Raw genomic sequence first — 25,545 nt, 5'->3', positions numbered from 1 at the left:
ATTTAGAGATAATGAACAATCCTGAAATCGTTACAGGAATTACTCACACACAGATCCAGAGCCAAGGCTAGCTTTATTTACTTGAGTGCACACTGTCGTGAGAAAAGCAGTCCCGACGATGAGTTTCTTATGAAAATACAAATAATGTTTAATTTAATAGACAATTCTGTTAGTTAGTCGCAGGCTCAATATAAAACATTTTTTGTGAGTGTATGTCTCTTGTTGAGTGGGTCGTTGATCTTTTATTTGACTTGAGGTTAACCAGTGACAGTGTGCTTTTTTTTTTTTTTAGTCATGCCTTCCCCCCTTATCCTTCCTACCATCTGTGTATAAATACACACCCTTTTGCAGATTGTATTACCTTTTGGACCTGTGATTCACCATGATTCTTTCTGATTGCTGGAGTTTGTGTGCAGCGCTGCTGATATGTCCTCTTTATATGGGTAAGTGCCCTGACATGGCTCTTACGTTCAAACTGCGGTTGTCTTCAGTTACCTTTTAGAAACATTTGTTGCACATTTTTCCAAATTGTCCTGTATTCTGGATGATATAACAGGGGGCTGGAAAAAGGAAATACATGTACTCAAAATGAATATATTCAAGAGGGATTTTTTTTAACCACGTGTTGTATTTGATCGAAATTTACCCTCCAATACGTTTTGACTGGGTAATATTCAAAGTGGGATTTTATGTTTGGGGTGATTATATAAAAAATGATTGGATGTCATAACGAACAACATCAATGATTATTGGGGTATTATAATCCAAATACTTACACACACACACACAAAAACATCTTCAGCTTTGACCTTGAACCTCATCCATTAGGCTTCTGTATACTATGAAGAATTTTGATTTGACAAAACTCTGACGTTTTCTGGTATTGTAGCCAGTTTCCCAACATGGGCCCAGTCATGCCTATGTGTAAAATACATGAACATCTTCCTGCACTGACCTCACAGGTGTCAGTGTTCTGTGTGAAGACTTCTGTAAAGAGGAGAATGTGGGCATGGAAGGAGGTCATTACATTCTTACCAAGAAGCTTGAGTATGGCAGTATGCTGATATACCACTGTCCAGAAGGGTACTATCCCTATCCAGCTTTAACTCGCTTGTGTCAGAAAAGTGGAACTTGGTCACCAACTCCCCATAAAAGGCCTGTACAAAAGTGCAAGAGTGAGTAACAAGTCCTTGCACTGGTATTTTTAATAAAAACAATATTTTAAATAAGCTAAACACTGCTTACTCCATATTTTCCCCCTTTAGTTGTTGAATGCCCAAACCCTTTGGTTTTGGAAAGTGGTTCTGTCTTTCCTTTACAAATGCAATATTTTGTCAACAATGAGACCACATATGAGTGCTACGCTGGATACACATTACGTGGCTCATCCTCCCGTGTGTGCCAACCCAATGGGAAGTGGAGTGGGGGAACACCCATTTGCAGACATGACTGTGAGTAACAAACTATATCATCTCTCTTCCTCCTTAGGACGCTCTTTTTTGTTGGTCGCACTGACCCGTTAGAAATGACGCTCAGCCTCACAGCTTACGCACAGTACGTCACGCTATGACCTTTCTGCCTCTCTACACACCCTCCCTCTGTTTCCCGCTGACATTCTCCCACATTGTCTTGCAGCAGGAGGTGGAGAGCGTTGTGCTGACCCTGGGATTCCGGCCGGTGCTAGGAGGTCTGGGTCAAGTTTTGGCATAGGAGACAAAGTGACATACCGCTGTGACGATGGCTTACATTTGCTGGGGTCAAAGGAGCGTGTATGTCAAGAGAATGGCCAATGGACTGGGACTGAGCCTAAATGTTACTGTAAGGACCCATTAAGATGCCCTAGACAATGACACCTTTGCAAGCGGCTCAAATATACCTAAAGATTGTCACGTACAGTCCAATTTCATAGACTGCGAGAAAGAGAGATTTAACCCTGTGGGTTCTTTTGTTCTGGTTGCAGACAAGCACACGTATGACACTGCACTGGAGGTCACGGAGGCATTCGGCAGTGCAATCAGAGAGAGCCTTCAGTTGGCAGCGCCCATCGGTAGGTCTCTCTGTCACAACCAATATGTGATGTTTATCAAGTCTTTATTCTGTTGTCAATATCACCATAAGTGTGTGACATATTTGCCAAACCTTTCACGTATTTTCCTTGCGGCACCATTCCTCACACACATCCTCTTCCACCGGTGATTGTCAAAGTAAGATATCCTGCCGGTGCCTTTCAGATTACACAGATCAGGAAGGAAAGAAGATCACGGTTGATAAAGCTGGAAAGCTTAACATATACATTGCTATGGACATCTCTGACAGCATTGAGGAGGATCAGTTTAACAAAGCAAGAAATGCTGTCAAGAAACTTATCACAAAGGTATGTTCACAGGTACTCACAAGGTACAACTATATATAAATGCATTCGGCTATTTCAGCCATCACTTGTTGCTGAAAGGTGTATAAAATCGAGCACACAGCCATGCAATCTCCATAGACAATCATTGGCAGTAGAAGGGCCTTACTGAAGAGCTCAATGAATTTCAACGTGGCACTGTCATAGGTATGCCACCTTTCCAACAAGTCAGTTCGTCAAATTTCTGTCCTGCTAGAGCTGCCCCGTTCAACTGCAAGTGCTGTTATTGTGAAGTGGAAATGTCTAGGAGCAACAGCTCAGCCGCGAAGTGGTAGGCAATACAAGCTCACAGAACCGGACCGCTGACTGCTGAAGTGCATAGTGTGTAAAAATGTTCTGTCCTCAGTTGCAACGCTCACTACGAGTTAAAAACTGCCTCTGGAAGCAGCGTCAGCACAATAACTGTTCATCGGAAGCTTCATGAAATGGGTTTCCATGGCTGAGCAGCCGCACACAAGCCTAAGATCACCATGCGCAATGCCAAGCATCGACTGGAGTGGTGTAAAGCTCACTGCCACTGGACTCTGGAGCAGTGGAAACGCGTTCTTTGGAGTGATGAATCACTCTTCGCCATCTGGCAGTCCGACAGACAAATCTGGGTTTGGCGGATGCCAGGAGAACGCTACCTACCCCAATGCACAGTGCCAACTGTTACATTTGGTGGAGAAGGAATAATGGTTTGTTGAGATTGGTGTGGAAGAACTTGACTGGCCTGCACAGAGCCCATCGAACACCTTTGGAATGAATTGGAATGACAACTGCGAGCCAGGCCTAATCACCCAACATTAGTGCCAGACCTCACTAATGTTCTTGTGGCTGAATGGAAGCAAGTCCCCGCAGCAATGTTACAAGATAGTGTAAAGCCTTCCCAGAAGAGTGGAGGCTAATATAGCAGCAACGGGGGGGGGGACCAACTCCATATTAATGCCCATAATTTTGGATTGAGATTTGTTCAATGAGCATGTGCCTACATATCTTTGGTCATGTAGTGTATGTTATGTGGTTGCTAAATAAATTAGGTCGTAGCAGGGGATCCCTTAAAGAGATTCCCTGGTACTTTTGTATACTTTTTAGCCAGTGGTTCTGAAAGTAGCTCTCACAAGCCAAATGTGGTCCCCGAAAAATGTGTACTACGTCACATATGTGCAGATATGTGCACCATGTCATTGCTTTCTCTCTTTTTCTCGCTCTGCTGTGTGTACACTTGCTAGCTGTCACTTTTCTCATCAATATACACACAATACCACATAATGATAAAGCAAATGTAAAAAAAAAAAAATTAAAGACTTTTTGTAAATCTATTAAAAATCAAATCTGAAATATCACATTTACATAGGTATTCAGACCCTTTACTCAGTACTATGTTGAAGCACAGTTGGCAGTGATTACATCCTCGAGTCTTCTTGGGTATGACGCTACAAGCTTGGCACACCTGACGCTACAAACTTGGAGTGGTTCTCCCATTCGTCTCTGCACATCCTCTCAAGCTCTGTCAGGTTGGATAGGGAATGTCGCTGCACAGCCATTTTCAGGTCTCCCCAGAGGTATTGGATCGGGTTCAAGTCTGGGCTTTGTCTGGGCCACTCCAGGACATTCAGAGACTCCTGCGTTGTCTTGGCTGTGTGCTTAGGGTTGTGTCCTGTTGGAAGGTATAAACCTTCACCCCAGTCTGAGGTCCTGAGCACTCTGGAGCAGGTTTTCATTAAGGATCTCTCTTTACTTTGCTCTGTTCATCTTTCCCTCGATCCTGACTAGTCTCCCAGTCCCTGCAACTGAAAAACATCCCCACAGCATGATGCCGCCACCACCATGCTTCACCATAGGGATGGTGCCAGGTTTCTTCCAGACGTGACATTTGGCATTCAGGCCAAAGGGTTCAATCTTGGTTTCATCAGACCAGAGAATCTTGTTTCTCATGGTCTGAGAGCCTTTAGGTGCCTTTTGTCAAACTCCAAGCAACCTTTAGGTGTCTGTTACTGAGGAGTGGCTTTCGTCTGGCCACTCTACGATAAAGGCCTGATTAGTGGAGTATTGCAGAGATGGTTGTCCTTCTGGAAGGTTCTCCCATCTCCACAGAGGACCTCTTGATGTCACGCCCTGACCATAGAGAGCCCTTGGTTTAGTTCAGAGCGTGACTAGGGGGGTGTTCTAGTTATTTTGTTTCTATGTTTTGGGATTGAGTATGGTTCCCAATTAGAGGCAGCTGATTATCGTTGTCTCTAATTGGGGATCATACTTAAGGGTTCCCTGTTCTCACCTGTTTTGTGGGATATTATTTTGTGTTTTGTGCACGTGCACCAACGTATTCACGTTTCGTTGTTAGTTTATTTAATTTATTGTTTTGTTTTGTTTGAAACAAAACATTCGCTGCGCCCTGGTCCGTCTCTCCTCACGAACGTGACACTGGAGCTCTGTCAGAGTGACCATTTGGGTTCTTGTTCAGCTCAGTTTGGCAAGGCGGCCAGCTCTAGGAAGAGTCTTGGCTTATTGTTTGAACTCGAATTGGGCTGGCCCACGTGAGGAAGATGTAGGCAAAATGGCACAGCACAGCTTCCAGAAAAACAGTTATTTTGTGGCGAATTTGAGGTGAAACAGTAATTCTGCTCATAGATGATGTATTTATGAACTACACATTGACACATCCAGCCCAAAGTGGGAGGTTTAAATCATACTCAGTATTCGCAAAAGTTCCAGAGCATGTCTTCTTAACCCTTAATGTAGGCACATAACACAAAAATGACTGACACTATGCTTTCAGTTATTGTTCACCACAGTTTTCCACTCACATTCTTTGACACACGTCTAAATGTAATTCTGTCCTGCACCTTGTGCTTTCACAGGTCAGCTCCTTCGCAGTCAGCCCAAATTACGAAATCCTTTTCTTCGCATCCGACGTATTCGAAGTTGTCAACATATTGGATTTTTTGGGAGAAAAAAGAAAAAAACTTGAAGAAGTCTTGGCTGACTTGGACAACTTTAATTATGGAGGTGAGCAAAGATTGACCTTGCATGTATTTACATCATCATCATTGCCCAAACTATACACTCAACCAGTTATCCATAAACTTGACAAATAGTGTGTGTGTGTGTGTGTGTGTGTGTGTGTGTGTGTGTGTGTGTGTGTGTGTGTGTGTGTGTGTGTGTGTGTGTGTGTGTGTGTGTGTGTGTGTGTGTGTGTGTGTGTGTGTGTGTGCGTGTGTGTGTGTGTGTGTGTGTGCGTGTACGTACGTACGTGTGTGCGCGCATGTGTGTGCGTGCTTGCGTGCACGCGTGTGTGTGTGTGTGTACTTTTTCACAGAGAGACAAAATGTTGGGACCAATCTCAACCTTGCTTTTAAAACCATCCTGGAACGCATGGCTATCCAAAAACAACGGAATGAAACTTTATTCAAAGAGGTCCACCACGTCCTCATATTTTTCACAGATGGTACTGTACTATAGTACTACTTGTCTATGTATATTTGTTAGGAAAGTATTTGACTTGCATTATTGATTGCAGCTTATTTTTGTTAATCCTTCTTTAAAGCTTCTGTTCAGCGTTTGGTCAGCTCAGTAATAATCTCTTGACTGTCTTTTCTTGCAGGTGCTTTCAACATGGGGGGTAGGCCCGAAGACACAGTGGCCAAAGTCAGGGAAATGGTCTACATGAATCAAAAGGAAGAAAGGGATCAATATCTTGGTGAGGTCAAAGTCATTTGTGTTGTCATGACATTGGTATTTTATTAGGATCCCCCCATTAGCTGTTCCTAAAGCAGCAGCTACTCTTCCTGGGGGTCCACACAAAGCGTGAAGCATGACATAATAGAGAACATTAATAGACGAGAACAGCCGAAGGACAGAACCGCATTCAACGACAACTTGACCTTCTAGTCTTAACTATTCATTCCCTGTATACAGGTTGTCTTTCTAACTATAGACTGACCCAGGTCTACATCATGCACACAACAGTTGGCTCGAGAAGGATGATCCAAACATCAATGGTTTGTGGCACTGTACAATATTCAAATCCATTCGAGCCGGCTACCATCTCAAGTATATAAATGTTCTTTTTTTTGGGGAGCAACTTATTATTTCGTTTTGTAGAAGAAAAAAAATGTGTGTATGAAGGGGGGGGTTACAGGTACAAAAAATAGTACATCAAAGAAAAGGCTTCCAAAGATAACCCCAACCCATTGAGGGATTGGCATATTTGAATCATCAATTGGAGACGATTTCCGTTTCAAGACAGGCCAGGCCTTCCTTTTCACCTACGGAAACCTTGTTACGACTTTTACTTTCTCTAGATAGTCAAGTTTGATCGTCTTCTCGGCGCTTGGACATTCCAGGATTTCAAAGGGCACCAACCACCAAGTCAATAAAGTTAGTTCTTTTAAAAAAAAATTTTTTTAAATTGATACTTGGAATACTTAAAAAAGTTAGCCAATCCAACACTCGGCCTCCCATGCTAACCATTCTAGTCTATCAAAAGCTTTTTCTGCATGGAGAGATAATTACAGCCCAAGGAGCTGTTGTTTCTGATGGAGTATCTTAGATATGTAATAGTCGAAGGAGGTTATCTGAGGATGAACGCTTTATAAACGAACCGCTTTCGTCCAAGTGGACCTATTTAGGTAAGTAAGTCTCGAGACGGGATGGCAACATTTTAGAAAACAGTTTAATATTTGTGTTTATCAAAGATGGGGGGTAGTGAGTAGTGAGAACACTGGGGAATCCCTACCTTTTTTTAATAGAAGCTAAATTTGTGTTGTGTTCACATTTCTCCCAAATTAACTTTTGTGAATAGCTGTATTAATCATTTAGCGCAATAGTCGACCTAATTGATTCCAAAATGTTAAATAGACCTAAGGAGGAATACCATCCCGTTCAGGAAATGTGCCTTTATTCATACTATCCAATGCCTTTTGGAGTTCATTGAGAGAGATTTGGGCTCCCGGCGAGGTGGCTTCCTTTTTAGAAAGTACTTAGTCTGGCTTGGTGTAGATTTACAATCAGAAGTGTACAGTTCTTTATAGAAGTGAGAGAATCTTGGAGCAATCTTATAGTAATTCCCCTGTTTCAGATTTAATAGTTGCTTTATCAGTTAATTGATCATTACTGCATAGCTTGTTGGCCGGTAAACGACTGGGACGATTACCATGGAAGAAATGGTCGAGTCTTACTCAATGGATGACAAATTCTGCTCTGTCTTATCAGTAAATGATGTTCTGTCTTGACTTTAGAAAGAGTAGTAGCTACCTGGTCTGAAAAGAGGGTTTCTTGAGAACGCTCTAACACGGTTAACAGCATTTCCAAATTCTTTGAAGTAAAAAAAGCCATATTACAACATATGTTGTATAATTGCTCTAGAACCTCTTCGTTCATATACACCACCGTGTTATACAATAAGACCGTGACAAGAAAAAGACAACTGTCACACAGTGGCGGAATAATTTCAACTGCACGTATGTTTGTTTCATCAACATCTGTCCGGTGAAGTCCACAAAGCAAATATTGCAGCATGGTCAAGCAAGTTCATGTTTTCGACAGTTTACTAAATAAATAACGACTGATTTAGAACCATGGAGTTGCAGCAAGGCAGCACAAAGACGACAGGAGCACTGCCTCCGCTATTCCAGCACCATTCCTTTTTTTATTTTATAGATTTAAAACATTTGAGGTAGGCTATTTGATCACACCGGTAATAGATACGTTGTTGTATTACTTGTGAGGCACAGGTGAGTGAGCTTACATTTAAATAATAAGCTTTTTATTTGTATTTTTCTGGGCTGATGGTGCCTCCATCTGACAGTCAGTCTCAGTGGAGGGAGAGAGCTGCAGACTGAGGGTCTGCCTCTCAACATCCCTCTTCTCTCCCTTTCCTCCACTGACCAAAAAGCCTCTCAACATCCCTCTTCTCTCCATTTCCTCCACTGACCAAAAAGCCTCTCAACATCCCTCTTCTCTCCATTTCCTCCACTGACCAAAAAGCCTCTCAACATCCCTCTTCTCTCCCTTTCCTCCACTGACCAAAAAGCCTCTCAACATCCCTCTTCTCTCCCTTTCCTCCACTGACCAAAAAGCCTCTCAACATCCCTCTTCTCTCCATTTCCTCCACTGACCAAAAAGCCTCTCAACATCCCTCTTCTCTCCATTTCCTCCACTGACCAAAAAGCCTCTCAACATCCCTCTTCTCTCCCTTTCCTCCACTGACCAAAAAGGGACACCGTCCTCCAGCGGATGCCGAAACTCGAGTGGCACTGCATTATTTCTGCCTCAGTGCAAATTCATGTTGCTCCTATGAACAGAGAAAGTGACATTTTCCTCAATACTAAGAAATACCCAAGGCGCTAATAATAACAACAACGTAAGCTTATAGATACACTTTCCTTCTCATTCCTTACTGATGCAGTGCTTGTTGTTGCGCCGAGTGGAAATAGGAAGAATGAACATTTTATGTATTATATAAGTGTTGAATAAAAAGTGTTGACAGTGCCTAGTAAGAACTTAAACATGAACTCACTCATAAAAACAGCATCTCTTTGCTGTATTCGTTGACAGTCTCTCTCTCTAGTCTTGGTTTTAAACATTTTGAGATCTCACATTATCAACTTTGCTCTAGCTTTCTTTTATGCCTGCTACTTTACTGCATGCATTGTAATCTGAGCCATCCGATTGGCCAGCTGTAGGACTATAGTGCATTTGATTTGCTCTCTGGGCCAGCAGATTTTGTACCTTCAGACACATGAAATAGTTCAAAATGGCACAAGTTCCCCTACCCAGAATACAGTGCAGCTGAATCGGGTGCACCTACCACCAACAGCCTGAGATTTTTTTTTAAACAAATAGGAACACAAGGCTTTATCGTTGTTTGTTTTACTAAAATGTTTGGTGACCAACCAAGAATGCCTTGGAGATCAACCAGTCCATTGCGACGACCGGTTGGTGACCACTGCTTTAGAAAGTTGAGTGAAGTTCAATCTCGTGCTTCTCTCTGTGGGCTGATATTTCTTCTGCGTGCATGGCAATCTTAATTCATAGTTATTTTGCAAAAGAAAGCCACACGTTTCAATATGCCAACAGAACCAGAACTCCTAGGTCTATTACCTAAGTATGTGAATGTTCTTGATTCATCTAATGCTTAATGTTTTGGGTACTTCCTCTTGTTTTTGTTTTTTTAGATATCTATGTTTTTGGTGTTGGAAGTGAAATCTTTGATGAAGATATCCAGCCACTTGTGACAAAACGGGATAATGAGGACCACTACTTTAAACTAAAGGATGGTACAGAATTGGAAGAAACCTTTGATCAAATAATTGGTGAGTCCTTCTAATTTGACCAGCAAATATGGCAGTGTGTCTCTGCATGGACTTTGTTCCCTCAGAGAGTGCTATATTTGAGTGTCTTTGTGTCAGTGTGTTGAGCCACCTCTCTCCTCTATGTAGATGAGAGCAAGGTTGTGGGTCTATGCGGGCTCCATAGAAACTACGATCATGACACCGCAGACACCATACGTGTAAGATATCCCTGGATGGCAAGGATTGGCATCCCGGTAATTACTCATGCCTCATTTATCTAAATGGAAACTATTTGTAATGCTTGATTATTCATCAATGCACCAGTGGCCTTTCTTCATGATCATATTTGATTTAGTGTGCAGTGCACTGTGTTAAGGTATCATTACCAATGCAATACATGACAGCTGTACTAAATTAGTTTGAATTCCAATTAGAAATTAATTGGATAACTAGCCAGCAGATCTCGCCTTTCATTTTAGGCTGGAATTCAATCATCACTCGTGGTGTGTTTCTGCAATGCAATTTCTCAGGTTGTTTGTGCTTTGGGAGAGTGATAAACAACATTATGGCTGACAAACCTCCCAGACTGTATCCTGTCCCATCCCAGTGCACACCAAGATTGACATATTGTTGACCTTTTTAAGTAGATATTGATGCAAATGCTTGCATGTTGTCATTGACAGTATTTATGTTCAACCTCTCTCTCCTGATCCCATCAGCATGAGGATGGAAGTTATGGTAAATGCATGGGGTCTCTGGTCACTCCCCGCTTCATCTTGACTGCTGCTCACTGCTTCAAGTTCACAGACACAGCAGATAAAATCAAGATTACGATTGGCAAAAATCCAGGTGCAACCAGCCACTCCTCCAAAAACATTTCTACTTACACCCAAAGTTTTTTTTAAACTAGTACAACTTGTTTTTTCATGTGTTTATCGTCATTGCCAGAATATATGTCAGGATGCCACAACTGGTGCTATTCTAGGAAATAGGTTTGCTAATTTATACTCCGGTCCTGTCCCCTAAAAGTTCTAACAGGATCACGCCTAATATTACACCCTAATTATGATATCAAAGCCAAAGAGAAAGAGGGGGTAAAGGAGTTCTATGATTATGACGTAGCTCTCATCAAACTGAAGAATGATGTGGATATCTCTATCAACATGAGGTAAGACACATACGGTCAGGTGCAAAAATGATTGGCACCCTTGATAAAGACGAGCAAAAAAGACTGAAATAAATCCTACAAATACTGAGCTATATTGCATGCTAAAATACATTGGGAAATTATTTTTTACTAAAACAATTGCTCAGAGAAAGAGATTTTGTTGGAAAATAAGTAATATATATGTTTGTTTGTTTTTTTAACGATGGGGGTATAAATTATTGGCACCCCTGTTTACAATACTCCAGCACCCTCCTCTTGTGAGGATAACGACACTGGGCCTTTTTCTAAAATGTTTAATGAGATTGGGGGTACATTGGGAGGAATCTTAGACCAACTTGGTTATCTTTTTGAGATTTACTTGTTGAACAAAATCTATTTCTCTGAGCAAATGTATTAGTAGAAAATACTATGATGTTCACACAAATTGCATACAATATAGCTCAGAATTGGTATAATTTATTTTATAGTCTTTTTTTGCTCATCTTTACCAAGGGAGACAATCATTTGACCTCTATGTGTTATGATGCAAAAGGAACAAGAATGAACACAGTGATGAAGTTTTTTTTTAATGTATCTTAATCTAAGTAATCCAGCTGTTTGGAGTAATGTGTGAAACACAGTTTCTTTCATGAATTCTTACTTTACTGTCTTCCTCAGACCGATTTGCATACCTTGCACCAAGGAAACAAGTGGTGCTTTAAGATTGTCGGGAGAGGAAATCACCTGCAAGCAACAAGGTGCAATTACAGCACACAGCCTATCCATCAAGATGCACACAGCCTGATATAGAAAGGTTCAATTAGGCACCGTATGTTACCTCGTCTCATGTATTTCTCTCCTTGCAGAAGAGCTCTTGTTAAAAAATCCATTTGAAGAAGTCAGTTTCATGTCACATGATAAGGACAGGGAAAACAATAATGATCAGCGGAGCGATGCCAAACTTAAGCTCCTGGATCAGGTGAGTGCTTGTATGATGTCTGACCACACAGACAGACCCACCAACGGGTCACTTAAAAATGTTCCTGTTTTTGGAAGAAAAGCACATTTTTGGTCCATTAAAATAACATAAAATTGATCAGAAATACAGTATAAACATTGTTAATGTTGTAAATGACTATTGTAGCTGGAAACGGCTGATTTTTCAATGGAATATCTACATAGGCGTACAGAGGCCCATTATCAGCAACCATCACTCCTGTGTTCCAATGGCAAATGGGAATTATTATTATTTTTTCTTTAAAAAACAAGGACATCTCTGTGACCCCAAACTCTTGAACGGCAGTGTATGTGTCCCTCTCTCTCTCATTTTTCTCTCTCGTGCAGAGGGCGAATTGTATTGAATTGGCTACTAAGGTAGATGGCATAACGTCAGATAATCTGAAGGATGTTGTCACTGAAAACTTCCTGTGCTCGGGTGGTCGTCAACCTACTAGAGATCATGTTGCCTGCAAAGGTATGTTTAATACATAATGGAACATTGTGTGATGCACTCACGGTCTAAGTTTGTAAAAAATATTTTAAAAATCAATGGATTGAGAAAATCTCTAGTTTTAAAACAGTAGTGTTGTAATTTTCTAAAAGAAAAGGTTCCCATTACTTCGTCTTACGTTACCACTTCATTGTGTGTGTGTTTGTGTGTGTGTGTGTGTGTGTGTGTGTGTACACAGGTGACTCCGGTGGTGCTCTGTTTAAGAACTATGATGATTATCGCACAATCCAGGTTAGAGACACTTATTTACAGCAGATACATCGGCACTAGACACCACCTACAGAGGCGAGCAGTAAGAAAGTGGCAACTTTCTGTGCATTTGCCTCATACTTTTTGCTCTATCCTTTTGTGTACATGGGATTTTACATATTTATTTATGCAAAATGTATTTGTTAACCTCTGGGGTCTCCTGTAATCTACAGTTGATGTACATGAATTAGTACTGACACCGCTTCCATTCTTCAAAGGTTGGATTGATCAGCTGGGGCACCAAAAATCTGTGCCCTGATGGTAACAACGACGTCCAACAGGAGTCTGGCGATGACTCCAGAGATTTCCACATCAACCTTTTTAAAGTTGTGCCATTTCTGAAGAAGCATCTGGGGGATGACACACAAGATTATGCACCACTTCAGTTTTTAGACAAATAGAGACAGCGATGAAGGTGTGTGTTTTTAACAAAGTTTCATGATCATGTGATTATGTGGTAAAATGGTATTTAGTTTAAAAATGTGTTAAAATGAGTGTTAGGATTAAGGTTAGTGTCAAGTTTAAGGGCTTGGTTAAGGTTAGGGTCCGCTTTAGATTATGGTTAGTAGTTTTCCAGGTCAGAAGTTTCCTTATAGGACTTCCCAGGTCAGGGGGGGTTGGCATGTTTATTTTTATTTTTTTGTTTATACAGAGAAATCATCGTGTTTCCAAAAGTAGAGGAGAAGTCATACTCAGACAAGTTTAATTAAAGACATGTCAGACTTCCGTCTTTTGAAGGCAATCTTATATTCTGGGTTATATGATGGGATAGACAGTTCAACCAAACTCATGATACATTTTTTGTGATATTCTTTGTGAATCCGTGGGTACTGTATATGCCACCATTATTATGTAAATGTCAAAGATGAAAACATTACAGAGGTTGAAGATAACATCTTCAGCCTAGCACAAAGGGGACCTTTGAAGCAGAACTCTCTATGATAGTCACGTTTTCTCCATTGCTCCTGTAGCCAAAACCACTGCTGTAAAAAACAACAATTGCATCATAGGACATCATTGCAATATTAATTGAGCAATATTGTACTGGTCATGTCTTACGTCGAGATAAATACAGTAAGTTATGCTAGTTAGCTAACTCAAACCTTTAAGCTAACTGTAACATTACCTCAAGCAAGACATCAGTCAGCCTGTTCTCATAGACTAGACGTAACATAGTAAAAGTACATCCGGAACCCTCAAATTAGTATGATATTATGTTTGGTATGGTTACATAAGACAGAATGTTACTGAAAAGTGGAATGGAAAGACTAGGAACTAAAGCTAAGCAAAGAGATGTATTCAATCCACTAAACATGTGCATTTAACATAGAAACATCGCTATTTTTAGGAAATGTTTTTTAGTGGTATGGGTCGTGCCATCTTGAGTTGTCATAGTAAAGACTGATGCCAATACGTCATTGGCAGGATTAAGCAAATTGTGAGTTTTGGTGGAGGGGCTGAAAGTGAATGGTGCCACCTCACCTCTACTGGCCCTGAAATGTTGGGAATTGTAATTTTACTAGGCATGTCAGTTAAGAACAAATTCTTATTTTCAATGGCAGCCTAGGAACAGTGGATTAACTACCTGTTCAGGGGCAGAACGACATATTTGGGATTTGAACTTCCAACCTTTCTGGTTACTAGTCCAATGCTCTAACCACTAGCCCACCCTGCCACCCTTAATGTTGTGGAAAATTCTTACACAGGGACACTCAAAGTCAATCTTAAATGAATCATTGTTTATTGTCAGCGTTTCTGGAAAGGTTCCAACCAACTCAATGCACCATAGTACACGTCTGTCAGAAGCTCCCCTGGGACAGTCCCAGCAGTTTTCTGTACGGCTACACAGACAAGTTATATTTGCATGATTTAGCATAATCAATTAATCATTACCATGTTGTTTCATTCATGTGACCGACCAATACTGTTTCATAACATGTGACAGACCAACACCTCACGAGGCTTCTCCACTCTAAGCTGAGATCTTGAAACTGAGATATCTTTCATTTGTTCTCAAAACACGGTTGATTGATCTCAAAATAACATTTGGGCGTACTGCCAAATTGCAGCTACTGATAGGTGTGATTTGTCAGTCAGCCACTTGCAAGAACACAGAAAATTGTTATGAGAACAGCACATGAATAGAACACAGAAATTGGTTGTAAGAAAAGCAAACATTAAAATTGCCATTACATTCCATCCTCTTATCCTCTTATCTTACCTCTTGTGTGATAACCATTCAATTTTAATGTAAGCATTTACATTTTAGCTTCTATATCAAAATATTCTATACTCCATGAAAGTAAGGGAAATCAACACAAAAACAAAACGGACACTTCATCATTTCAAACCCTTCATTCTGCGTTGTACAATCCACTTAGTATGGTAATACTATAATCATAATAAAGGTTATACTTTATTAATGGGAGTGAGTATCCAAAATACACAACGGATCTGTAGATTCAGAGGTGAATAAATATCTTGATGTTAACCATTGTTTCCATATTTCTTTCCACACTTGGGTTGCATTGACCTATGTTTTCACTAACTGTCCCTGGGACATCCACCTAGTCAAAACATAAAACCCAGTTGTTTAACTTGCTCATCATCTCAGTGTTCCACATAGTGTGGTGTCCACATAGGTTAAGGGTTTAGATGACCTTACTCTCAACTTGCTAAAAGGAAAAGAACCGGAGGAAATGGGGGGGCTCATCCAGAGTTGGCATCTAACTGTTTCACCATCCTCTGGAGGAGTAGTAAACAAGATGGCTGCTGAAATCTTATCAGCCAGAGAGGCACATCGCATGTTAATAACATTTCACAGGGAAGAGAAAGAGATCACATTATAACAGTTTCACACCAACCTTGCTAAGAATGAGATTGTAGCTTGGGCTAACCTTGTAACAATCTAGTGTCTCTCCTCACGTTTTTAGGGCACAGTTCTGTCTCTAGAAGTTTTGCCTTTCCAAATCAGAATCATAATTATTGATATATTATCCAACCCAAATTTAGAATGACAGTCTTTAGTGCGTCACGTTGGTTCTGTCACTTTAATTTAAGACCCTCACTTTTCTCATCACTCGTGGTAATGACAGATTGGTATTTCAATGCATTGTTAGTCTAAATCACAACATTTTGCAGTGTGCAAACCTCCACAATCCACCCAATACCCCAAATAAACCATTTTGGACAAGCCTATAAATCAATTACGGGCACTCATTCTTCCTTTCCTGACGTTTCTTCATGTTCTTCTTCAGATAGTGTTTCAGTTTGTCTTTTTAATGGCACATGTTCAAAGTGGATGGCCCTTGATAGTGTCTCTCACCTGAGCCGCCACTGTCCTTTACAGTTCATTATGTCTTTGTCCATTTTCCTACCAGTACACCAGCAGCATGAGAGAAGTTTGGACTGGATCTCTCTCCATGCTCACGTGCACCACATGTCGCTCCTGAGAGAAAAAACATGGGAGAAAAGGCAGTTGATAGCGCGTCGACTGCTGTGTACAGGTTGCTGGCTTGGACTCAGGTCTCACGGTAGAAGTGGTGAAGGACCATACTGGACACCATTTTCACCAATTTCAGCCGGTTAAAGGGGGTGTTGAGGATCACACTGTTCATCGGCCAAATTATTTTCCATGCATCTAGATACAATCTCCGCCATTACCTCCAGACCAGAACAACAGTTTAGTTTAGGGCATTTGTAATTCAGGAAATCCAGACTTCTAAGACAAATGTCTTAGAGAATAACACCACACAGTTGAAACCATCCCCCCCCAAATTGGCTTATACTCCCCTATCATCTCGGCGATCTCAATGAAGAGTTACAGGTCAAGGAGTCAGAGGGCTAATCCTCAGGGAGAAAACTCCACCATCCAGCAGACCCAATCTGGTGAGATTTGCTATTGAAGCAGGACAAAAACAAAGAAAAGGAAACAACAACAGCAATACACATATATCACTCGAGGTGGGGGAAAATTTCTATTAATTTAGATTGACTGTCATCCATGACCAACATCTCTTTTTTCCCTTTTACAGGCAGGCATGTGAAGAAAATCAATTTGCATATCTACCAAAGGGCCCCAGGGGATCGGTAATTCCCCCTTTGGACACACGTCCAAAAAAAACAACACTGCCTGTTAAATCAAATATATATAAATTAGAATTAATAAAATTGTATTGTCTCTTGATAACTCCATAAATAATTGCATCCCATAAGGTAATGGTAAAATAGACTAGAGACAGCTCTCTCCCTCTGTCCTTCTGATGGTCTGAATCACACAAAGGACTATTGATAAATTATAAAATTCTTCTTAATTATTTGTTTTTACATAGCCCATAAAAACAAAATCTCCTATCTTCCTAGTAAGGGAGATCAGGCCTCACCAGGAAGTCAGAACTGAGGTCAGAGGTCAGTCAGCCCTATTATGTGAGTGTTATTTTTCCTGTACCTCAGACATTATTTAAAGATATTTCAAACATTTTGTGTATCAGGTTTACATTGGGTTATTCAGTACATTTCTTCTAATCAAGAGAATTTACATGTGTGCAACCAAAACTCTGACAATAGAAACGTTCATTTGTGTACAGCATTCTTTCTAACCCGTGAAAATCCCCCCCCAAAAAAACCTCACACTTCTAAATCAAACAGAGTATTAACCACTAACAAATATTAATTAACAGGTGGGCTGTGTGTGGGTGCTGGCATGTGAGTGTCAAAAATCATAGGGTAAACAAAATGGCCAGGCCTTGCTTAATTCTTTAGGTTCCTTAACAGCTGGATCAGGCACTTTTAACTGCTCTCCCAAGGCACCTGCCTCAGGAAGCCCTTTCAAAGGGAGATATACAGAATCCTTGATAAACATAAAAAAACACTTGTTAGCGGACATTCCATCAGTCCTGAAAGAAAGAAAATAAACATGTACTTAGTTTTCACTATGCTACACTTTAATAAGTCCTAAAAGTCCTTAATTGAATCGAGTTTACTGCATCTTGGGCAGGAAGTCTTAATAAACCCATGCGTATACAGAAATATACTTCAGACACATTTATACTCAGTCATATCAGATGCTACGGTGTCCCGTATAGCTGAATCTTAATATTTTTGACCTGTTGCATTGACATACAATTATGTACAAACTGTCCCTAATTTTCCTACTGTGTCTCTCACAGCTTTTTGAGTTCAGTGTGTACTGGCGGCTATCTACTGTTCCACAGGAAGGTTATCTCTAATCCAAACAACAGATGATGTAAACACAAGAGCAGTGGACCAGGCCTTGAAGAGTGAGCAGCCTCTAATTTAATATCAGTCCCAATGCTCAATCACTCTGTTTTACTCCTTCAAATTAAAAATATATTCAATTATTAGATTGCTATCTGAAAGCCAATTATCATTATTTGTTACTTTCACTAGTCTCCCATAATCTGTTTGCTTCTACTAAAACCCTGCAGGTTCCCATCACTACTGCTTATACCCTCAAACCACATTTAGCATTTTACCCTTTTGCAAGGGTTAAAACAAAACATAACAAACATGATAACTTTCTCCATATTGGAAGGCATTGTTTTCATTTTAGTATACCTTCAAAAGGTTACTGTATTTTTATTACCAATCTCTGTTGGATATTCAGTTTCTACTTCAATATTTATTAAAATGTCTGTTATTTTAAGATTGATATGTAATGCTTTGGAGAGATCCATATGAATTAACTGGGTTGCACTGTCTCAGTCCCCAGTAGATGTCGCACTCAGTCCATAATAAGTCTGGCACCTGAGATAACAGGGAAACAGATGCAGCATCCATTTTGCCTACTCACAAATTGGTTTAGAACTTCATCATTTGGGTTATAAAATCAATCCATCAGGATTACAATAAATATTTTTATTCTCTATGTTTGGTTGGTCAGGGTGTGACTCAGGTGGGAAATTCTATGTTGTTTGTTTCTACATTTTGGCCGGGTATGGTTCTCAAACAGGGACAGCTGTCAATCGTTGTCTCTGATTGGGAATCATACTCAGGCAGCCTTTTTTCCTTTCACAATTTGTGGGTAGTTGTTTTCTGTTTAGTGTTCTGCACCTGACAGGACTGTTTCGGTTTTCCCTCTTGGTTTATTTTGTTCGAGTGTTTTTTGATCCAATAAAATCATGAACCCTTACCACGCTGCACTTTGGTCCGATCCATCATGCAACGAGAACCGTTACAATGGGCTTATTGCAAAATGCATTACCAGGGTGGAGGAAATCTTCTAAGCATTTATAGTTTTTATTGGTTAAGGGTAAGTCAAGTCCTGTACAATGCTGTAACCTTACAACCTTACAATACAAATGATCCATAAAGGGACCACTCTGAACATTCCTCAGAATAGTTTGTCACCACTCACGTATGTCTACATGTGGGTGTGCTAGTTGTATATTATTATAATTGTTCTATTCTTACTTAATCAGATCATCTTAATAACCCATTATACAAATATTATGTTACTTTCTCTAGTAACCCATTATACACTTGTTACATCACAAATTCCTACTCTAGGCTAGTGTTCTATTCATACAGGGGTTTAGATATTTACACTAGTTCTATTTAAACTGCATATTCGGAAATGGTTCTCTTCTTTCATATCTCCATTCATAATACCGTTATACATCAAACTCCACTGATGAGACGTTATCTAAAGTCGTGTTATCCTCCTTACTAACGAGACCTGTTATCCTCGGAGACATGCTATCCCTGGAGATTTCGGAGACATGTTATCCTCTACCTGTAGATCTAACGGAGGTGTTGGACAGACCCTAGATAATGTTGCTAATCAGCTCACACAGAACAGGTTGTTGCATTCATTCACCTCTTTCACACGTAAGTTAGTCCCCTGACAGCTCCCATTCACTCAATAGCTCAATTTCAAACCTCTTATTGTCCACATTTCTTTTATCCGCATTTTTCTCAACTTAGTATCTCCATCCAAATTCCAATCTTATTAGTAATAATTTCAATCCATCTATAATCCAAATTTCAATCAGCCAAATTCCAATCAATTTCAATGTTCACATTCACTTAGTACTATTCCCAAACACACTCAGTAATCTCCTCATTACCCACGTGTATCGTCAACAAATCTCTCTGTTACTTGCTATGCACATAAATAACACCCTGTCACGACTTCCGCCGAAGTCAGTCCCTCTCCTTGTTCGGGCGGCGTTTGGCGGTCGACGTCACCTGTCTTCTAGCCTTCGCCGATCCACCTTTCATTTTCCATTTGTTTTGTCTTGTTTTCCCACACACCTGGTATTCATTCCCTCATTACTTGTCATGTATTTAATCCTCTGTTGCCCCCATGTCTGTGTGTGTGTAATTGTTTATTGTTTAGGTTGGCACGCTTCCGGCTGGTTTGCGCCAGGTTTATTTTATTACCCGTGCTTTGGGGCAGCCTGTACTTTGTACCTGTGTTTTTGTACTTTGTGCTGCCTCACTGGTTTGTTGGGCATTTGTTTTGTGAAGCAGTTGCGTTCTGTGCAAATGATTGCCTTGGTAAAGTGCTTTGTCCACTCATCTCTGCTCTACTGCGCCTGACTTCGATGCACCAGCTACACTCACCTCTTGACACACCCCGTACTCAAAAATTCATTGTGATATTTTTTTGTGGCTACATACCACATAGACATATCTTCTAAATACCTATTGATAGCTGTTAGCGGGGCTTTACATAGTACGGTTGCCCTCGCTCTAGTCTTCTATTAAAACTAGTGAATAGTCTTCAATCTATAAGACTATGGGTACCTTTGTACGTGTTACTCACCTTGATTTTTTTGTTGTATTTCCCCCCCCGTCTTATTAATTTAAATTGACTTACTGAAATCAGTTGCCGTCCCTCAATTGTTCGTGGGTGATGTGTCTCCTCCTGGGCAGCTCACAGTAAGGATCTGGACTGGTCCTCGTCCTCTTTTGGTCGGACAGGAATTTCCCTCACGCTTCATAAAATGCGCCTCCGGTTTTCCTCGCAGACCCCAACTGGAAAGCTCCGCAGGCAGAAATATTCTTACACAGGGACACTCGAAGTCAATCTTAAATGAATCATTGTTTATTGTCAGTGCGCTGGAGAGGTTCCAACCAACTCAATGCACCATAGTACACATGTCTGTCAGAAGCTCCCCTGGGACAGTCCCAGCAGTTGTCTTATATACGGTTATACACAGAAGTTGTATTTGCATGATTTAGCATAATTAATGTATCATTACCGTGTTGTTTCATAACATGTGACAGACCAACACCTCACGGCTTCTCCTTTCTAAGCTGAGACCTTGAAACTGAGATCTTTTGATTGTTCTCAAAACACGGTCGTTTGTTCTCAAAACAACATCTGGGCGTCCTGCCAAATTGCAGCTCCTGATAGGTGTGATTTGTACAGTCAGCCACTTGCAAGAACATAGAAATTGGTTATTAGAACTACATATGAATAGAACACCAGAAATTGGTTTAGCCAAAATGAGACAAGGTAGTTAGCTAGCCTGCTTGATTTAGCTCTTCTCTTGTCTTTATGTTTTCTTTGAAAGCTGTACAACATAAAATTGAAAAGCATTTGTCATTGGGCTAAAACGAACTGGCTAGTGATTCGATATGTAGCTAGCCAGCCAGATAATGCTGCTGTAGGATTGCTCTATTTTACCAGCAAAATGTAGCTAGCTATGATCCCAATAGCTATAATTAGCTAGATAACTAAATAGCTAGGTATCTCATTAGGTGTCTGTTTATCTGTGAAATGTCATGTTTCCTAAAAATAATAGCTAAGCCTGCTGCTGTTGATAAGTAATGTAGCCTAAGCCTGAAGCCTAACCCTTATGACGATGATAGATAAGTGTTACACAAATCAAAATATATTTGAGATTCTTTAAAGTAGCCACCTTGACAGCTTTGCACACTCTTGGCATTCTCTCAACCAGCTTCATGAGGTCGTCACCTGGAATGCATTTCAATTAACAGGTGTGCCTTGTTAAAGATAAGTTTGTGTAATTTATTTCCTCCTTAATGCGTTTGAGCCAATCAGTTGCGTTGTGACAAGGTAGGGGTGGTATACAGAAAATGGCACTATTTTGTAAAAGACCAAGTACATATTATGGCAAGAACCGCTCAAATAAGCAAAGACAAACAGTACATCATTTATTTAAGACATGAAGATCAGTCAATCTGGAAAATGTCAAGAACTTTGAAAGTTTCTTCAAGTGCAGTCACAAAAACCATCAAGCACTATGATGAAACTAGCTCTCGTGAGGAAGGCCACAGGAAAGGAAGACCCAGAGTTGCCTCTGCTGCAGAGGATAAGTTCATTAGACTTAACAGCCTCAGAAATTGCAGCCCAAATAAATGTTCATACAGTTCAAGTAACAGACACATCTCAACATCAACTGTTCAGATGAGACTGCATGAATCAGGCATTCATGGTCATTAGATCTGTCCTTTGGTCTGATGAGTCCAAATTAGAAATGTTTGGTTCCAACCGCTGTGTCTTTGTGAGATGCAGAGTAGGTGAACGGATGATCTCTGCAGGTTTTGTATTGAAGTCAATGTACCCAGAGAAGGACAGAAGCTAGATGTCCTCCGGCTACACCACGGTGCTACACCATGCTACTGAGGCTACTGTTGACCTTCAATGAAAAAGTGTTTCAATCAATTATTTGGTTCAAAACGTGACCAAGATCTGACAGGAAAGCCAATGATGCACGCATAATTTCATTACAGTATAGCCTAGGCAGACGAGCCTAGGCAAATTCAAGAAGGCATAATTAATTTCAACCAACAAGAGGGCTTTGTGTTGGAGCCTATTTCTTCCTATATAAAAGAGGTAGGACTACCTGTTTAACAGACAAAATTAGGCTATTGGCTGCTATATCCACAGATTTGTCAGTCAATTCCTCCACCCACCGTGCACTCTTTAAATAGACTACCTTCGTGTTGGTTGGTTGCCTTGTCAGTGAAGGGCTGTTAAGTTAAAACCAAAACACGAATTGAGAGTATGCCATAGGCCTACCCTTTATTAAAGAAAATGTCAAAAAGCATAGGCACTACCCCCTTAGCTTTGTTCTGTGAAGCTTTATGCTAGAAACAAGCTATAACATACCCGAGAAAGACGTGCTGTCAGGCATATGTGTATAGGTGGCAGGGAAGTCAGGCGCAGGAGAGTCAAACGGAGTGTAAAATGGAGTCTTTTAATAATGTCATAGTAACATGCTCCATAACACTAAACAGGAAAAAGAACATAAACAAATATGGGTACGAAGACTCGTCGCGCACCTATACAACAAAAACACTACACTGACAATAAACAATCTCTGACAAAGACATGAGGGGAAACAGAGGGTTAAATACACAAAAGGTAATGAATGGAATTGAAAACAGGTGTGTGGGAAGACAAGACAAAACCAATGGAAAATGAAAAATGGATCAATGATGGCTGGAAGACCGGTTACGTCGAACGCCGAGCACCGCCCGAACAAGGAGAGGCAACGACTTCGGCAGAAGTCGTGACACGTGCCTCTGAAGCATATGGAGATATCATTGTTTTGTTTCTTCGACAATTCAGAGGCTGAGCTACAACCTTATATAAACTGAGGAGACAAAACATTTACTTTGCTTGGGGAAGTAATGTAATTCTGTCACTATCCGTTGAGCTAACGTAGGCTAATGCGATTAGCATGAGGTTGTAAGTGAGAAGAACATTTCCCAGGACACAAACATATTGGCTATTGGCAGAAAGCTTAAATTATTGTCAATCTAACTGCACTGTCCAATATACAGTAGCTATTAAAGTAAAATAATACCATTCTATTGTTTGAGGAGAGTGCACAATTTTGACCATGAAAAATTATTAATAAACAAATGAGGCACATTTGGGCAGTCTTGATACAACATTTTGAACAGAAATGCAATGGTTCATTGGATCAGTCTAAAACTTTGCACATACACTGCTGCCATCTAGTGGCCAAAATATAAATTGCACCTGGGCTGGAATAATACATTATGGCCTTTCTCTTGCATTTCAAAGATGATGGTACAAAAAAATACAAATAATGTTTTAAATTTTTTTAAATAATCTTTTACCAGATCTATTGTGTTATTTTCTACAATATTCCTTTCACATTTCCATAAACTGCAAAGTGTTTCTTTTGAAATGGTACCAAGAATATGCATAACTTGCTTCAGGGCCAGAGCTACAGGCAGTTAGATTTGGGTATGTCGTTTTAGGCGGCAAATTGAAAAAAAGGGGCTAATCCTTAAGATGTTCACTTTATGTACAATACAAGATGTTTACACACAGACGGCTTTTAGGGAAATACTTGTGAAGAAGAGTAGAAGAGTAGCCAGCAGTTAAAGTGTAAAGTTTCCTGTGTCTGTAGGCCTACTTTGTCTGGGGTGGAAAGGTAGGCCTAACTTTTGAAAGTGCCATGCTCAGATTCCTAATGAGGTCTCTGATTTTAATTATTTGCAAACAGTGTCAGTTTCATTGCGAACAAGACAAACTGATTTGGCATTGGAGAAATATGATAAGATGAACACACAGGCCCATCTCTCTGTCCATGCTTAGCCTGTAATTCCGGTAATGTGTGTGCTATTAAAGATTCCACTAATATGTCAAATTGTAGCATGGCATGAAAAGTTTATGAAAGGCAATTTTTTTTCTCGGACCTGCAAACACGATGATAGTCCACGGTGGTCTGTGAAACCACAACCTTCTGGCCCACAGCCCTGTGCAATATCAAAATTGCTGCGTTGCCATGTAATGCTGACAGGATGAAGAACAATTTATAAAACTGCATATATAAAGGTTCTGTCTAAAGCGTAGACAGTAGTGTTCTCAGCTATCCACTTTTTAAATTATTGTTTTGGTTATAGGGGAGGGTCACTTATTTGGGTTGGGGGTTAGATTAAATATATTTTGCTAAAGGGAGGGCCATCCATTTTAATTTCAGAGGTCTGATTTCCTCCATGTAACCCTTATTATAAATAGTGTTAACTCCCTAATAAAGTCTGTCAATGTGGTACTGCAGCTAGTCAGTCTCGCCATTTGAGATGAAGAGTTATTTCAGGGAGTTATTGTATCATGTTTTAAAACATGAAATCGAGGAAAAAACGGGATCCCTTTGTAATGGAACGCTTTGAATGGAAAACCATGGTTTTATCGCAACAAATCAGCGCAACCCCTGTCAATTGAAAAGGCAGGAAAACAAACGAAAGCGGTTACATCTCTCATACAAATGGAATAGAAATGAAATAACAGAATAATTACAGTATATTGGAGCATTATAGAAATCGGGCTCCCACACCTTCAAGGACTTTTCAAGGACCAAATAGCCTTGAAGAGGAAATGTCTGATTTTCAAGGTAGCCTATAAAGTACCACTGTATGAGTCATAATACCCATTAAATCTAGCGGTTAAACAGGGAAATGGTTCTAATCGTTTTTCCCATAGAGGAGTTTAGAAACACTTAAAAATAAGGGCTGTGTTTCGTGGAGGCGTACCCTGACGTGATGTTTTGATAACCGTGTAAATCACTCTCTGACAAGGTGACTTTTTTATCAACACTTGTTTTTTACTCTCGAGCCAGCCTGTCAAACTAACAATTACTTTACCATCTATTTAGATATCTCTTTCTAGACCATAACAGATACCTTATCCATTACAAGTTCGAGTTTTAAAAAATGCTGCAGGAACCAGAGTCAACAGGTTTGTCATTCCAGTTAATATTGTCTGCAGGTGTGTTATCTTGCATCTACCATGAATATGACGTAGAGCAATTTTGAAATTTCCCTTTAAGGTCAGAGTAAATAACTACACTGAACAAAAATGTAAATGCAACATGTGAATATTGTCTGCAGGTGTGTTATCTTGCATCTCCCGGTCTCAGGTTGCACAATGTAACCCCAAAGCACAATGGTAACAAAGTAGAACAAATGGCATGTAACTCAATAG

At 40.3% G+C, this 25,545-nt stretch overlaps 1 protein-coding gene and 1 long non-coding RNA gene across 2 annotated transcripts; one reads left to right on the top strand and one right to left on the bottom strand.

Moving 5' to 3' along the window:
- The first annotated feature begins 329 nt into the window (after positions 1-329).
- On the top strand, positions 330-13,316 carry LOC112228943 (complement factor B). The gene is made up of 18 exons (XM_024394754.2): positions 330-443; positions 963-1,175; positions 1,266-1,451; positions 1,636-1,818; positions 1,961-2,047; positions 2,232-2,374; positions 5,251-5,398; positions 5,709-5,837; positions 5,994-6,089; positions 9,568-9,705; positions 9,832-9,938; positions 10,404-10,533; positions 10,714-10,852; positions 11,510-11,589; positions 11,698-11,810; positions 12,176-12,305; positions 12,520-12,572; positions 12,809-13,316. Exons 1-18 carry the CDS (start codon positions 383-385, stop codon positions 12,989-12,991), a joined length of 2,319 nt encoding a protein of 772 aa, XP_024250522.1. The 5' UTR covers positions 330-382; the 3' UTR covers positions 12,992-13,316.
- Positions 13,317-14,308: 992 nt separating this feature from the next.
- LOC112228967 lies at positions 14,309-21,663 on the bottom strand. Its single transcript, XR_006080450.1, has 2 exons — positions 20,434-21,663; positions 14,309-16,488 (listed from the first exon to the last, which is right to left on the bottom strand). It is a non-coding gene; the product is annotated as an uncharacterized LOC112228967 (long non-coding RNA).
- Positions 21,664-25,545: the final 3,882 nt, after the last annotated feature.

This window comes from Oncorhynchus tshawytscha, linkage group LG30 (genome assembly GCF_018296145.1).
Source record: "Oncorhynchus tshawytscha isolate Ot180627B linkage group LG30, Otsh_v2.0, whole genome shotgun sequence".
Lineage (NCBI taxonomy): Eukaryota > Metazoa > Chordata > Actinopteri > Salmoniformes > Salmonidae > Oncorhynchus > Oncorhynchus tshawytscha.
The sequence above is the reverse complement of the archived record's forward strand: the minus strand, read 5'-3'. Positions and strand labels throughout refer to the sequence as shown.

Bases quoted from the DNA above. Each gene is read 5' to 3' on its own strand.
- LOC112228943 (XM_024394754.2), top strand. From the start codon at position 383: ATGATTCTTTCTGATTGCTGGAGTTTGTGTGCAGCGCTGCTGATATGT. The intron at 1,452-1,635 runs GTGAGTAACAAA...ATTGTCTTGCAG, and splicing joins ACCCATTTGCAGACATGACT to CAGGAGGTGGAGAGCGTTGT. The intron at 11,590-11,697 runs GTGCAATTACAG...CTCTCCTTGCAG, and splicing joins AATCACCTGCAAGCAACAAG to AAGAGCTCTTGTTAAAAAAT.